General features: G+C 56.5%; 1 protein-coding gene across 1 annotated transcript; it reads right to left on the reverse strand.

The window, feature by feature from the left end:
• Window positions 1–2,179: 2,179 nt before the first annotated feature.
• Window positions 2,180–11,956, reverse strand: CLK3 (CDC like kinase 3). The gene is made up of 12 exons (XM_086620291.1): window positions 11,808–11,956; window positions 9,086–9,293; window positions 6,873–6,966; window positions 6,520–6,586; window positions 5,587–5,703; window positions 5,094–5,260; window positions 4,830–4,924; window positions 4,322–4,451; window positions 3,763–3,845; window positions 3,310–3,389; window positions 3,057–3,147; window positions 2,180–2,494 (listed from the first exon to the last, which is right to left on the reverse strand). Exons 1-12 carry the CDS (start codon window positions 11,954–11,956, stop codon window positions 2,309–2,311), a joined length of 1,467 nt encoding a protein of 488 aa, XP_086476417.1. The 3' UTR covers window positions 2,180–2,308.
• Between the last annotated feature and the right edge of the window lie 2,761 nt (window positions 11,957–14,717).

Consider the following 14,717-nt stretch of genomic DNA (forward strand, 5'->3'; position numbering starts at 1 on the left):
GGGCTGAAGCTGGAGCAGCGCAGGAGATGCTGTAAGGACCAGCTGTTCCTTTCGGAGGAACGGGGCGGATGCAAGGCAGGGGCCCTGTTCTGGCAGAGGGGTGCTCAGCTCCCTGCGTGCTCCCCGTGTCGTGAGCGTGGGCAGTGCTTGAAGCTCTGCTGCTCTTCTGCTACCTTACCTGTCCCCAGAGCTCCTGCAGGTACCGAAACCGACGCTGTTCTGGCAGCTGGGAGAGCTTCAGAGCTTCAAACGGTGCCTTTTCTCCGGGGCAGCCGGATCCTTTCTGAGGCTGAAGCGCGGGAACATGTGGAAATGGTCACCTGCTGTGGTAGCTGCTCTGCTAAGCAGGTAAAGCCCCACTTAGCAAACCTGTTGACCCACTTGTGCTCTGAGGGGTGAGGATTTACAGCTCAGGCACTTGTCTTTCATCTGCTTAGAACAAAGGCCAAGCGGATCAGAGGAGGAGGGCAGAGACCTCCCTGCTTGGAAAGAAGCAGTTGAGTAACTAGTATTGCCTGGAAGTGGGGAGTGATGGGGGAAGCCAGCCCGTGAGGACGGGAGGCTGGTGAGCAGCCACCAGAGCTCTTTTCCCCCTGCCAAACTGCCTGCCCCTTGCCATATCTACCTCAGCAGGACCAAGGGCTCTGCCCCTCTCGGTGTCTGGACCCCTGGTTGCCCCCAGCTTCTTTCCCCGCTGAGGGCTGGGCGACTGAATCGCGTCCGCTGGCTTACGCCGAGCTCGCCTGGAGGGGCTCGGGGCCGCGCCAGTGCGTGTGGCTCTGCCCTCGAGCGGTTCCTCTCCCGTAGGAAAGGCAAAGCCAAGCTGCTGTTCCTCAGGTGAGCCGTGTTTCAGCTGGAACCGTGTCACGCAGCGAGCTGCAGTTCCGACCCGGCCGCGCTGGGACGGGGATAGCAACGGGGCTGGTTATTTAAAACACAAACGCGAGGCGTCCCTCTGCCTTTCTCGTTTCTTTGGCTGTTTCAGCTTCGTCTGATCTTTGGGTTAAAAAAAAAGGGGGACAGCCATCCCTTGGTCGTTGCTGTAGCCCCCTTCTTTTCGCTTTCCTTGCTTAAGAGACCCTACTGTTTCAATTTCTGCTTGCTTGGAGCCAGGCTGCAGGCTCTTCTCACCGCTCCTGCCGATGAAACTGTCGATCGTACGCCCCGAGCAGGTCCTTTTTCCTGCCTCTGCGCTGCCGTGCCGCTGGCTGAAGTTACATGCCCTGAAGGGCACTGAACCAGGTCAAGATGTTTCGGGGTTTTTTTTTGCAGGGATGGCAGCTGGGATCAGGTCTGGACTCGCTCCAGGAAGCACTATGGCCCCGTGCAGCAATAACCCTATTTTTAACCCCATGTTTCAGAAAAAAAAAAAATAAAAAGCGAGCAGTGTTGCACAACAGGAGGGTGCAAGCCCTCACGTAAGGAGAGGGAGCCCTGCACAGAGCATTTTGGGCAGCTTCAGGCTGTGCTTGGCACAGTTAAACTTCACGGTGTGCTCACTTTCTGGAGGTGAGAGTAGAGTTGGGGACATGGCTGTACTTTCCCTCGGAGACAAAGGTTTACTTGAGGAAGTACCGGCCTCCCTCACGTGAAACACATCTCGGGTGCAGGTGTGAGCTCTTCCAGAGCACTCCACAGACCCGGAAAGGGCTCTGGGTCCCTTCTCCTTCCCCCTTCCCCCACCTTGCCAGGGTTAATTCAAAGAATGGAACATGTTTATTACCTGTCCCCACCCTTACCCACTGTTACAGGAGCTGCCCCCAGTGCTGCTCTGGTCACTGACGTGTGAAGATCACTGCACTACGTCACCGCTCGCTGTTCCATTTGTGACCCAATGTTTGTAACGACTCATTCCCACCACTGCTGGGGGATGTCCTGAACAATAAAGTGCAACTATTCCTGTGTGCTATTTGTGTGCGGCTATTGATTGGTCTGCCACCCTTCCAGAGCCTGACACCACCACGGGAGCAAGGGCAGGGACCAGGGAGGGTCTTTCACCCACTCAGGAAGCAAAGATTCCTGGTGCTTAGGAATTGAGTTTTCCAACCGCTCCATCCTCCTGTGCAGAAAAAGCAAAGCTGGGAACGAAAGAACCCTACACCTGCCTACGAGGGAAGTATCAAACAATAAGAAACACTTTTATTTTAACTTTACAACATATAAATAGACAAATCTGTGCTTTCTGATGTCGCTTTTCTTCCCCCTCCCCTCCCCAGGGTCTTTATGGCAGTGCCCCAGCCCCTCCGAGCTCCGAGAGGAGGGGGCGAGCGGGGCCGAAGCCCAGAGCCTCTGTACAAATCCCCAGCTGTCATCTGCTCAGGTCCCGGCTGCTGCCCCGGCCGCACAGCATCTTTTCCTCTGCGGAGAGGCCGGCAAAGAAGGGATGCAGGAGGGCTTCTGAGAACGTGATCCTCCGGGAAGGGTCGAATTCTAACATCCTCCTAATCAAGTCGAAGAGCTGCGCGTGCTCCAGCGAGTCATGCAGCATGTATGTCTGAAAGAGAAGGGGGGGTGTAGGACAGGCACTGAACCCTGGAACCTCATTTTGGGATGCACAGCGAGGTAACAGCCGTCTCCCACCCTCAAGTACAGTGTTCCTCTGGCCCTTGTGCTGGCTGCATTTCCTGGGGCCTACAGGAAAGCTGGAGGGAGGGACTTTTTCCAAGGGCATGTAGTGACAGGACATGGGGCAATGGCTTTACACTGAAAGAGGGGAGATTTCGATTAGATCTAAGGAAGAAATCCTTCCCTCTGAGGGTGATGAGGCACTGGAACAGGTTGCCCAGAGAAGTTGTAGATGCCCCATCCCTGGAGGTGTTCAAGGCCAGGTTGGATGAGGCTTTGAGCAACCTGGTGTAGTGGAGGGTGTCCCTGCCCATGGCAGGGGGGTTGGAACTAGATGGTCTTTGAGGTCCCTTCCAACCCAAACCATTCTGTGATTCTATGACAGCGTGGGGCTCTGCGAAAGCCAGTTACCCCAGCAGGACTAACGGGAAGTCCCACCTCTAAGCCCCGCACAGCAGTTCCGCCTGCGACACAGCCAGCCCTCCACCTACCCGCAGGGGCTTGCAGTTCTCCTGGACATATCTCCCATCGGACGTGTTCTCATCCCATACCAGGTTCCCCTTATAGAAATATTTTTGCTTCCTGGAGAGGAAAGGTGGTGTTCAGTAAGGCCACGCGTGGGACACGCATCCAGCACATCTCCCATGCAGTAAAGACCCAGTGCGAGGACGGAATTGGTATCCTGAGTAATTAGCCACAAAACAGTTGACTGGACTGTCTGGAGTTCAGGAAGAAGGTTCTTACCGAGTTTTGTGGATCATGTGAGATGGTATTGGCCCGAGGATTTTTTCCATCATGACAAGATGCTCGCGATTCTCATGGGTCTGCAAAGGAAAAGAGCAACAGTGTGTTAATTCCGAACCGGGAGATCCGATGACTGAAGTCGTGTCACCTCTACAAGCACAGGAGCAGAAGAGACAAGCCTCCGGCAGGAACTATGCGGCTCCTGTCCACCTCTACCTCGTCTCTTGGTTCTCCTGTTCTTCACAGGCACGGTGAAGAAACCAAAAGTGATCTGAACCTTGTCCTTCCAGCAAGGCACGAGTCCTCAGACTGTGCATTTTCCTGGGCTTATTTTCAAACTCGGCTGCTGTTTTTTAGTGCCTGGTCTGCGTTTCCATTCCCTTCCCCCGAGTTGGAGCCCTTTTAGACAGTTCAAGGATTCTTAGGGTACAGTGCCTCTTGCAAGAGCCATACCTGGAAGAGCGTGAAGCCGCGGTAATACTCGAACAGAATGCAGCCGGTGCTCCAGACATCGCATGGCTGTGCCCAACCCAGCTCTGCAAGGAGAAGCGAGTTAACTTTGTGCTCCCAAGAAGTCCTACCAGATTTCTACTAGTTCCTTGTTGAAACTGCAGGGATTACGCCAAGACAGATCTAGAAGTCATCTGTGTGCTTTCCAGTGCTGCACACTGCCAAGAGGAACGTCAAGTCTACCCCACATCATTCTCGAGATCTCAACTCGGGCCGACTCCACGTTCCCCTAGAGCCAATCTGAACAATTCCTGAGCCCCACAGGCTTCTTTCCTCAGCTCTCTGCACTCCATGTCAAGGGCCTGCACTATCCATGAATACCTTCCATACCATCAGGATCTCGGGACCACTGGGACAGTGTTGCAGCAACCCATGGAACAGATGTCCCCAAGAACTGGAGTGCTCTGAGGCTGGTTTTCCTCTAGACTGCATCATCCTACAGCATCCCTGGGACAACTGTTCTCCACCCATCCAAGACTCCTGAAACCCCAGCGGTACTCACCCAGAATCACTTCTGGTGGACGGTAGTGCCGGGTAGCCACGATAGTGGTGTGGTGCTCGTGATCGAAGGTGGCGCTTCCAAAGTCTGCCACACGAATGCTCGTGTTCCGAATGGATTTCTCCTCGCAGCTCTGCAAGCGAACAAGAAGTCCTCAGTGCTTCTAACAGCTGGTTCAGGATCAAGCCAGGCTTTGAGAGGAGCCCTCTGATCCCACAACTGCCGTGTCTGCACTACTAATCAGAAGGATTCTAACTGTCAAGCTCTGAGCTCTTTACATCTCGGATGAGCGCTAAGGAAAGCCACCGAACACTCCACTTCACAGACCAGAGCCGCTGAGGCTTTCAGAAGACACAGGAGAAAGAAGAGGCCTGACTTCCAGTTCATTCCCACTACAAGGACTTCTAAGGCCCCGTGGGGCATGTACAGAACAGGGAAGATCCAATTTGTGCAGGGAGGGAAAGGCAGGCTATTCCTGATCTATTCCACTTCTCTTTCGGACATAACCCACCTTTTTCTCGTTGTACAGAGTGTCAAAATCTGAGTTGACAAACAAGATGTTTTCTGGCTTGAGGTCAGTATGAGTCAGCTGGTTGTCATGTAGAACTGCACAGGTGGCAAAGAGGAGAGAGAAAAAAACCCCACACATTAAGAACCAGGCACTGAAGCACCCGTACAACTCTGCCCATCAAAGCGCCAAGCCAGCTCCTCAACTCCCCCCAACCCATCCTGGTGGGACATCGTCACCTGGCAAGGCTGGCCCTGGGTGACTTACATCTCAAGGCATGGCACAGCTGGTAGGCCATGTGCCGGATCTGAGGGAGAGGGTACGGCTGGAAGTTATTCTCCTTCAGGAACTCGAAAGTGTTCTTGCCCAGCAGCTCAAAGGCAATGCACATGTGGCCGTGGAAGTTGAACCAGTCCGACATCAGGACGCACAAGCTGCACAGAGAAAGACAGGAGGATTAACGACACAACAGTCGTTCTCCCAGTTTTCGGTTACTTCCGAAGTGGCTGGTGAGCAAAAGCTCTGAGCCAGGTGACTCAGCAGCACAGCAATCCCTCTATGTGCACCGAGGAGACACCCCTCTCCCTGCGTTGCTCAACCACCTTTAGATGGAGATCTCCACGTGGGACAAGGCAGCAGGAGGTTGTTAGAGAAGTAGTTTGGGTTCATTTTTCCTCACTAGGACTTGGAAAGTTTCAAGAAAAAAAGCAGACTGCTTGTCTGTAAGTACTGACTACCCAGGAGTCTCGTAGCAACTTACAATTTGTTCTCCTTGTCCTTCTCTTTGATTTTTTTCAGGACGTTAATTTCCAGCCTGGCTGCTTCTCGGTATTTCCCAACGTTTTTTATGATTTTCAGCGCCACCTGAGACTTGCCTCTGTAAGGGAACAGACAAAAGGACGGGCTCAGAGAAAAACCCTACGTACACACGTCCTCAGTCCACAGAGAGAGGGCACATCCCAGTTACTCCAGTCACGTCTTCACGTGTTAAGAGGCTTAGTCATTTCTGGGTCCCAACAAAGCTCCCCAGGCCTGCCAAAGATTTGTGCCGCTCGACCAGCGGTTAAGTTCCCCCATGGAAATTCGAAGCGAAAGGCTATCGCCGGGTACCGCTCCGAAGAGGGCCGCGGAGCACGCCGTTTCCTGACACAGCAGTCCCTAAGGTCACCGTGCCTCCAGCAGCCACCTCCCCTCTCCCACTGTGCCAGGGAGATTTCTGAGGAGGCAGGAGAGCCCAGCGGCTCTATACTAGGCTGACCCCACGGCTCAGAGCCAGACGAAAGGTCAGGAAGAGACAGGGGTCAAGTGCAATCACAAAAAAGGCTGAAAAAAAAAAAATAAAATAGACAAGTACCCCAGCTGATTAAGAGGTCGTTTTCTCCAGCTGCCTGGCCCATCCCTCAGCTGGAGTTCGCTGCTTTGGCAGCAGAACAGCCTGTGCCAAAGCTCTCGGCCACTGAACGAGCTTCCCCTGCCACCCTGAACACATCAGCCTGCAAACTCAGGGGCTGAGGTAGGACCCAGGCCCCTTTCCACCTGCTGTGAGGAATAACCTCTACCACAGTGACAACTGGTAGGTGACACCGGCTCGGTCTGGCAGAACCATCCAAAACCAGCAGCGTTGATCCCGCCACGCTTGCCGAGCGCGCTGCACCGGGGACAGGCGAGTTATCCGGGAGGGAAAGACGCCCACCTGGCATGGTCCACGCACTCCACCACTTTGCCAAAAGTGCCTTCGCCGAGGCTGCCGACAATTTCATCTAGGAGAGAAAACAGGAGCGGCCGTGAACTTGAGAGGCTTGGCGAGAGCTGAGGTCCTGCAATTTCACAGCAATAAAAATGTCAAAGCAACAAAAAAAAAAAAAAATGCCTCTCGCTGCTACGCTCTTTAAAACTCAAGTGTCTATTGTCTGCCTGAGGCAGTTTACTGGTCGGTCCATTTACAAGGACTACAACACTAGAGACCCCTCCAGTACAAAACGAGAGATCTCGTCTAACACGGGGATAGAAAGTAGAGAGGTAAAGTTTTACGAAAGGTGGCTGTACATCGCTCGTGAAGCCAATCGCCGATCCTGCACACCAGGTGGCCTTCCTTGTCATCTTCCACGCTCCTGCTGCGCTTACTGCTCTGCTGGCTTCTCTGCACACACCGCCCCCCGGAACGGCATACGGCCAAGCGCGCACAGCGGGCAGTTCCGAGCGGCAGGATTGTGTTGTCATTCAAAGGTGGAGACGACGGTGCGTCGGTGGTTGGATTTTCCAGATCCCAGCATTTCATAAGGCACACAGCATATATAACGATAGGGATATTGCAAGGGACACGTCAAGACACAAACTGACTTCAAAACAGAAAAGTAATCAACAGCTACAGGTATGTAAAGAAAACTCTCTCATTAGCTCCGGCCTCTGGTGCCGGTGGGAATACGCCCCCCTCTTCTCTGAAGGGAAGCAGCAGCTGGGAAGCTCCGGGGTTAAGGTGGCTTGGCTTGGCACCACCGTTCCCCACAGAGGAGCGGCTCCCTCGCAGCACCGCAGGATGCTGCCACAGGCAGGAGAAGGAGGAGGGCTTTGCCAGAACTTTGTCATTTTCTCCGCTGGCAAAGGCGACGAAGGGTATAGGAGCTGCCAGTTTGGACAAGCTGCCCAGTAGAAGCCGGAGTAGCAGTTCTCCCTCTGTGCAACCTGCTCTTTTGTACCTCGGTTCGTAGGTGGACAGCTACCCAGAGCCGTGTCCTGCCCCGGCTCCGAACCAGCCCCTCCCTTCTGCACAGAACCGACTACCGCACTCATCCTAAATCTATCCGCCCCACTGGCTGCGAACAGACCCGGGGTTCCACATCAGCCTGAGGATGCAATTTGAAGCCTGGGAGAACTTTAGGAACAGGACAGTTAAGTGAATCCCCAGGGAGCGTTTCACTCCGCTTCAGGCTCAAGTTCTAAGCTCATGCTCACCGCTGCTACTGCGAGCTTCTACTGGAAAACCAGCCGAACGTTCCCGAAAGGAGCCGGGGTCCACAAAGCAAGCTGCCCTAATTCCTGATCTTCTCCTGTTTAGCCTTAAAAATAGTTACAATCTCTACAGCCAAGGAGATTAATACAAAGCTCTACGTTTCCATGCCCGAGCTTCTATCAGGCATCTCTTCTGTTGCCCCTCACCCCCCAGCTAGTCCAAAATCACGAGCTACGACCAAACCCCAAAAGGTCAGCTGAAAGGGAGGAGAAGGTGGAGAGGACAGTTGAAAGAGCTGTGAGACTCCAGCGGATTTAGATCACGCCAGCCCAAACCTGCACGCCGCTATCACTGCACGCACACCGCGCTGGAGCGCTCTCATCATAACCCTGGCTCTTGGCTAAACCTCAGATTGAAAAAAAGTCAGCTGGAAAGAAATAAAAGGAGGAAAGCCACAGTCGGAAGCTCCCAGCCATGCAGGTATCCACTATGACTGCAGGGATCAGGACTTGCTCATTTAGTTGCAATAACATTTGAAAGTAATAAACTTGGGAAAGGTGGAAGCGTTCCTCACGGGAGAGAAGCAGTGAAGCAGGGACGTTTGGTCTGATACCTCACAACACTTCCAGGGCGTTCCCGGTCCTGGGACCAAGTATTCCCTGTCAATCCTTGAAAAATCTCAGGGCAAGGAATTTCAGGGTAGAAAATGGGAAAAGTTCTCTGAGAGGCTGAAATCCAAGGATACTTGCGTGGAAATAAGCAAAGAGGACACGTGTGTATCCTCAGACGGCGGCAGCCGGCTTCTGTGTGCAGCGGGGCAAACAGCTCGGGAGGACCGGGCTGATGGATCCCATCTGGGAGGGGATCCTGGCACTAGGCCAAATTGCCCTGCCTTCACGGGAGCCCCTAAAAGCAGTGGCAGGATGCAGAAGCGAGGCCCTGGCCGTGTCTAAACCCGAACAACGAGCCACCCCCAGCAGCCAGGCTGCCTCCCTAGCCTGTCACCTGTGTGCCACTGGAAGCTTTCCCTGGTCCCCTCCCTGGCTGTGAAGAGCACAGCTTTAATTTCCTTACATATTAAGGCTACAGGGGCTGCACTAGTAAAATCCAACAGCTACAAACGCTTCCCGCTTAGCAAGACACAGATTTTGGACTATACATTCCACGTAATGAAAACAAACACAAAAAAAAAAAAAAAAAAAAAACAACAAAGGGATTAGAGGTACTCACCCAGAGTGTTCCGAGCTGAAAGGAGGTAAGAACAGTTAAAGCCCTGAGCAATCCTGAACTCGTTCTGGATGCTACTCACCGAGGAGGCACTGCTACAAGACCTGGTCCTGCGTTTCCGGCAACGATGCTGGTGCTTCTTGGGACGGTGCTGCTCCCTGCCCCTGGATCGCCGCCAGTTCCGCGAGCGGGTCGAGTAATAGTCCTCTCCAAAAGACGGGCTTCGGGCTTCGAATCTGTAGGCGTCGCTGTCCCGCCGGTATCTCCTGTGATAAGGCATCCTGTCGTGGCTGTAACGCAAACACAAACGCGGTGGTAAGCCGGGAAAAGGAGGAAAAGCGGAGTCCTGCTGAAACTGAAGTGCTCCTGCTCCTGCTCCTTGGTGGCAGGGACACAACAGCACAAGCGTCCTGGCTTCAGACCGCTGTGGCTCAAACGCTGCCCGCTCCTCAGACAAGAAAAAGGAGAAAGTTTACAGGAGAAAGTGGTGTGGCACTCCCGCGTTTCAAGGAGCTGGGGGGGGGGAACTACCCACTTAGAGCTCGATCTGAGCCGCCTCTGCCACCATAGACAAATGTTTTTCTGAGCTCATTCCTCCTCCCCAGGAAGGACTCTCATTAGTTCTTAAACAAACGAGATCTGAAGGCAGCAGTGGTGCCCCAGTCACCACCCCAGGGGGGACTGGAATCCCCTTAGCGCCGAGCCTTCGGTGTACACACGCACACCAGATTGTCAGCCCAGAGCCAGAAGGAAAATGGAATCTCCATGTTACAGTCAACATGGTGACAACCTCGGTGACAACCTCGGGCTGCAAATACGTAAGGAAAACTTTCAGCCAACTCCTCTCTACGTGGGGAAGGGCCAGAGGGCCTCAGACAGAGCTCCCCTGCGGGAGTATTGGCAGATTTCGGTACCACGTGTGAGCATCAGTGGTGACAGGAGCCCTCTGTGCCCTGCGCTTGATCAGAGAGCACCTACAAGCTGCGAGTGCCTCACGCCAGAGCTGTGGTTCTGCAGCTCCTGCCTCCTGCTCTGCAGGTCCGTGTGCTTCCTCGGCAGTACTGTTATGGAACCTCTTTTGAGCTGGACAGCAAAAACGGCACCGCTTAGCAATGGCCTGCTTTGTACCCCCAAAAGCACGACTGTCTCCTCCTCCCCAGCCATCACGGTTGGTCTAACAGAGCTTCACACGTCATGGAGAAACCACATTCCAGGTAGAAGATGTTGCAGCTCAGAAATAAGAACAGCATCTCAGCTTTCTGGTGACCAGCAGCAGCATTTTGGGCAGACGCCCGGCCAGGTCGATGCTGTCCTATGTACCGAGCCGGCAGCGACAGCAATGGCTTCTCCAACCCAGACCTCGCTGCAGCTGCTTCAGTCTGGAGACAGGAACTTCCCTTGTTTGCACCTCTCTGCTTTGGCAACCACCGGACATGGGGCAATGGCATTAAACTGAAAGAGGGAAGATTTAGATTGGATCTAAGGAAGAAATTCTTCCCTCTGAGGGTGGTGAGGCACTGGCACAGGTTGCCCAGAGAAGCTGTGGCTGCCCCATCCCTGGAAGTGTTCAAGGCCAGGTTGGATGAGGCTTTGGGCAACCTGGTGTAGTGGAAGGTGTCCCTGCCCATGGCAGGGGAGTTGGAACTGGATGATCTTTGAGGTCCCTTCCCACCCAAACCGTTCTGTGATTCTATGATTAGCTCTCTCGCTGACAGCTTAACGGGAGGCAGGGAAGCGTGTGGTGCTTCATCTCATCTTGGATCAAGAATAAAATTTCAGACTGCCTGCCAAGACAGCAACGGCTCTAGGTCACCGCTCAACTATCCAAAACACACAAAAAAACCCCAGCGGCTCCGTTCCAACACCGATACTCAATCCCAAATGCACCTTTGTGAACCTTCAGCGTGAACTTTTAAGATACGGAGGGTTCGGAAGTAACAACCTAAAATACAGAGGAGACCAGGCAACCTGTGAGAGGGGCAAGAAGGTTTTCACCCAGCAAAAGCCTGTTTTCACCCAAACCTGTCCTCCACGACCCAAGAGATGAAAGAATGGAAAAGCCTTCTGTGTGTGTCAGCTGTATTTCACAATCCTCTTCCTTCGAAAGCCAGGCTGGGAGAAGAAATCAATCTGTAGAACATTTCAGGAATTCCGAGATGAACTCAGCTCCCTTCTGGCTGCCCCAGTGGGACCGTGGCAGCTCTGGTGCCAGCGCGGCCCACCAGCCTGTTCTGGTGGCACACAGCTCCCGGCAGTGCTCCTGCCTCTATTCCAGAGCCCTCACCACTGCTCCTGTTACCAGAGGCCTTCTCCACCCTGCTTCCAGTACCGAATTGTCCCTGTGGAAACGCTGAGCAAAGAGGGGATCGAAGGTAAAATCCAGCACCGAAGCAGGACAGATCGGTTGGAGACGCTCAGATCCTTCCTGGCAGCGTAGGTGAGGGAAAAGCATCGTTACTTTAGACCTAACATGTAGGAATTTCGGAAGGAAGTGAGTTGTCAGGAGAGAGAGACTTTGATGCCTCCACAGCATTAGAACTGGGAAACATGATTCCGGGGCAGGCTGTTCTCCCTCATTAATATTAAAGCCATCGCTTCGGGATTTTGGCTGGATACAGAGGCAGAAACGTACCAGGGGAGGCACACGCAGTGAAGCCCTCTGCTTCCATCTCTGGGATTTACAGGCTTAAAGCTGCTCCGCAGCCGGGAAGCGACACCTGCCCTACCTCTGAACCACGATCTGAAGGGAGGAGGAGGAGGAGGGTCTGTTGGAAAACCGTCCCGGCGCCGCGCCGCCCTCTCACCTTCTCGAGCGCGATCTCCTGGGGAGGTCCCTCCGCGGCGGGTACCGCAGTCTCCCCTCGCACTCCCTGCTGCGAGACCTCCTCCTCTTCCACCCGTGGCCCACGCAGCTCTCCGGCTCCGGCGACCGGTACCTCTTGCAGTGGTGCATCTGCGGAGACGAGAGTTTCCGGCTCGCACCGCTCGCGTTCCACCCGCTCCCCGAAGCCGGCAGAGCCTTCCTCCCCCCCCGGACTCCTCCACCCGAAGGGTGCGGGCAGAGACACCCCCCCCCCCCCTCCGGAGGGCGCAGGGAAGCGCCACAACGGCCCAACCCCGCGCCCGCCGTGAGGGCGAGAGCCCCGCGGCGAGGAAGGCTGGAAGCGGGCGGCGTCCCCTCGCCCGGCGGTGGGTCTGTACGAGCGTCCCCGGTTCTTCCCCCGCTGCCCCTCGCCATCACCCGCGCACAAACCGGTTCCACCGGCCCGCGGCCGCGACAACCGCTCGGCAGGACCGGCACCGGAGCGCGCAGGGCCGAGGCACCGCCGCCCGCACCGGGACGCGACCCCCTCCGGGGACAGAAGTACGGCACCGGGGCGCTGCGGCCCGCCCCGCTCCGCTCCCCGCCCCGCCGGCCGCCCCCGCCGCGCCGCGCCCCCCTGCGCCCCCCCCCGCGCCGGTGCCGCTGTCTCACCGCCCCCCCGCGCCCCCCGCGCCGGTGCCGCCGTCTCACCGCCCCCCCGCGCCCCCCGCGCCGGTGCCGCCGTCTCACCGCCCCTCCGCGCCCCTCCGCGCCGCGCTCGGCGGCTGCGGCCCGGCCCGGCCCGGCCCCCGCCCCGGCCCAGCAGCGCCGCCGCCCCCGCTCCCACTTCCGCTTCCGGCGCCACCGCTCGCGGCCAGAGCGGCTCCGCCCCGCGCCGCTCCCGCCGCCTCTCGCTGCCCCGGAGGTCGCGGTTAACCCTCGCTGCGCCGCGCCGGGCCGCGCTGCGCAGCGCAGCCGGCAGGAAGGGGCCGCCACGGGCGGGACGGGGAGCTGGGGGCTGCCTCGGCACGGCCCTCCGCACCTCCCCGCCGCCTTCCTCGCCATGGTCTTCCACGCCATGGTCTTCCTCATCATGGCTGCCTTTGTCGTGGCCATCCTCACCACTGTCTTTATCGCCGTGGCCTTCCTCACCATGGCCTGCCCCACTATGGCCATCCTCACACTCAACATGGTCTTCCTCCCGTGATCTGCCTCGCTATGGCCTTCCTCGCCATGACCTTCCTCACCATGGCCATCCTCACTCTCAACATGGTCTTCCTCCCGTGATCTGCCTCGCTATGGCCTTCCTCGCCATGACCTTCCTCACCATGGCCATCCTCACTCTCATTGATGGTTTTTCACCCTGTGGTCTGCCTCACCATGGCTGTCCTCACCATGGCCATCCTCACCCCAGCTTTTCCTACCATGACAGTCCTCACAACTGCAGTCTTCACCATGATGATCCTCACAATGACAATCCTTCCCATGGCCTTCCTCACCACCATGCTCCTCACCGTGACGACGGTCACCACGATCTTCATCATGGTGACCCATGCACCTTCTCTCCCCACGAGCTCTGCAGAGACTCTCCTTCCACCAAACGAGGCTGGAAGCTGCTGTTATCCCTCTTAGGGACCTGCCCTTGGAGCTGGAGCTGGGTCACGGCCAGAGGGGTGAGGAGCTGATGGAAAAGGTTCAGCATCCAGTAAATCTACGTGGAGAAAGGGCCTCGGTCCCGTTTGTTTACTAACCAGCACTGTGCAGGGGTTACGTGAGTGGGGCTTTGCAGGTGACCATCCCCTCCCACCCAGGCCACCACTCCGGAGGACAGTCTTGCTCCTCAAGCCGGACCACGGACGCTGCTGGCCCGTGGCACAGCTGAGCAAAGAACGCTGGGATGGGAAAGGGCTTCAACTACTCTGCACGTGCAGTCATGCTCGACCCCTTTATTTATTTATCGGCAACTCGTTTGGGCCAGCAATTAATTAAAAATGCTGATGAACACCTCCGGCGCCGGTGCAGGGAGGGTTGGGGCGATAGCGGTGAGTCCTTGTGTTTCTTCTGGCGGGGGGAGCGAAGCAGGTGGTGTCCCAGCCCGTGGGGATGGGGAAGGGTCTGGAGAAGGTCTTGGCTGCTGTGGGACTGGGTGGAAAGGGTGGGCTGGTGATGGTGGGTTAGAAGGGGTAGGAGATGCCAGCACTGTGGCGGCTGCAGGGCTGGTCTCCCTGTTGGGTGGTCTTCCCACTCATCGCCTACCATGGCCACGGTTTTGGGCGCTCAGGGCATACTTTGGGTGCGGGCACCAAGCAGGTGTCTGATGGCTCCTCTTCTCTCTCAAAGACTGAAGCCATCTCAGATGGGCTTGTTCCCCTCCAGAGCTGTTCAGAAGAGGGCTGTGCCAACCAATACCCATCTCCAGCCCTGGAGGTGGAGCCCACGACGACACGCAGGCTGAGACCTCACGTCTCCAAGCCTCTGAGATCCTCCTTCACTCGTTCTCGTGAGTGCCTGAGCCCCAGGCAAGCCCTGCCCTTGGGCTGCGGGCAAGATCAGGATCCGAGAGCGTTGGGCTGGATTTGGTGCCACCGCGCCGACTCCAGCTGGCCCCGGCTGCACATCTCCCTCCAGTGCAGCAGCCCGGCCCCGGCGGCGCGGGGACCCACCTGCACGCGGCCCAGCGGGGAGCTGCGGGTGTAGATGCGAGCCTGTGGTGGGAGAGGGGCAGAAGTAGTGCGGGACATGGTTGATGGCCTTCACGGAGAGCTAGAAACACCGTTGCCCCCAGAAGAGCAATCCCACCCCAGCAGCCTCCTGTGGGCAGCAAGAAATAGCTCCTCCAGCCTGGCCTGCGCCCTTCCCACGAGTGGGGGCGAAGCCCCCTGGTTGCAGGAGAGGCTCCTGAGTGTGGGTG

The sequence above is a fragment of the Tauraco erythrolophus genome, chromosome 14 (assembly GCF_009769465.1).
Source record: "Tauraco erythrolophus isolate bTauEry1 chromosome 14, bTauEry1.pri, whole genome shotgun sequence".
Lineage (NCBI taxonomy): Eukaryota > Metazoa > Chordata > Aves > Musophagiformes > Musophagidae > Tauraco > Tauraco erythrolophus.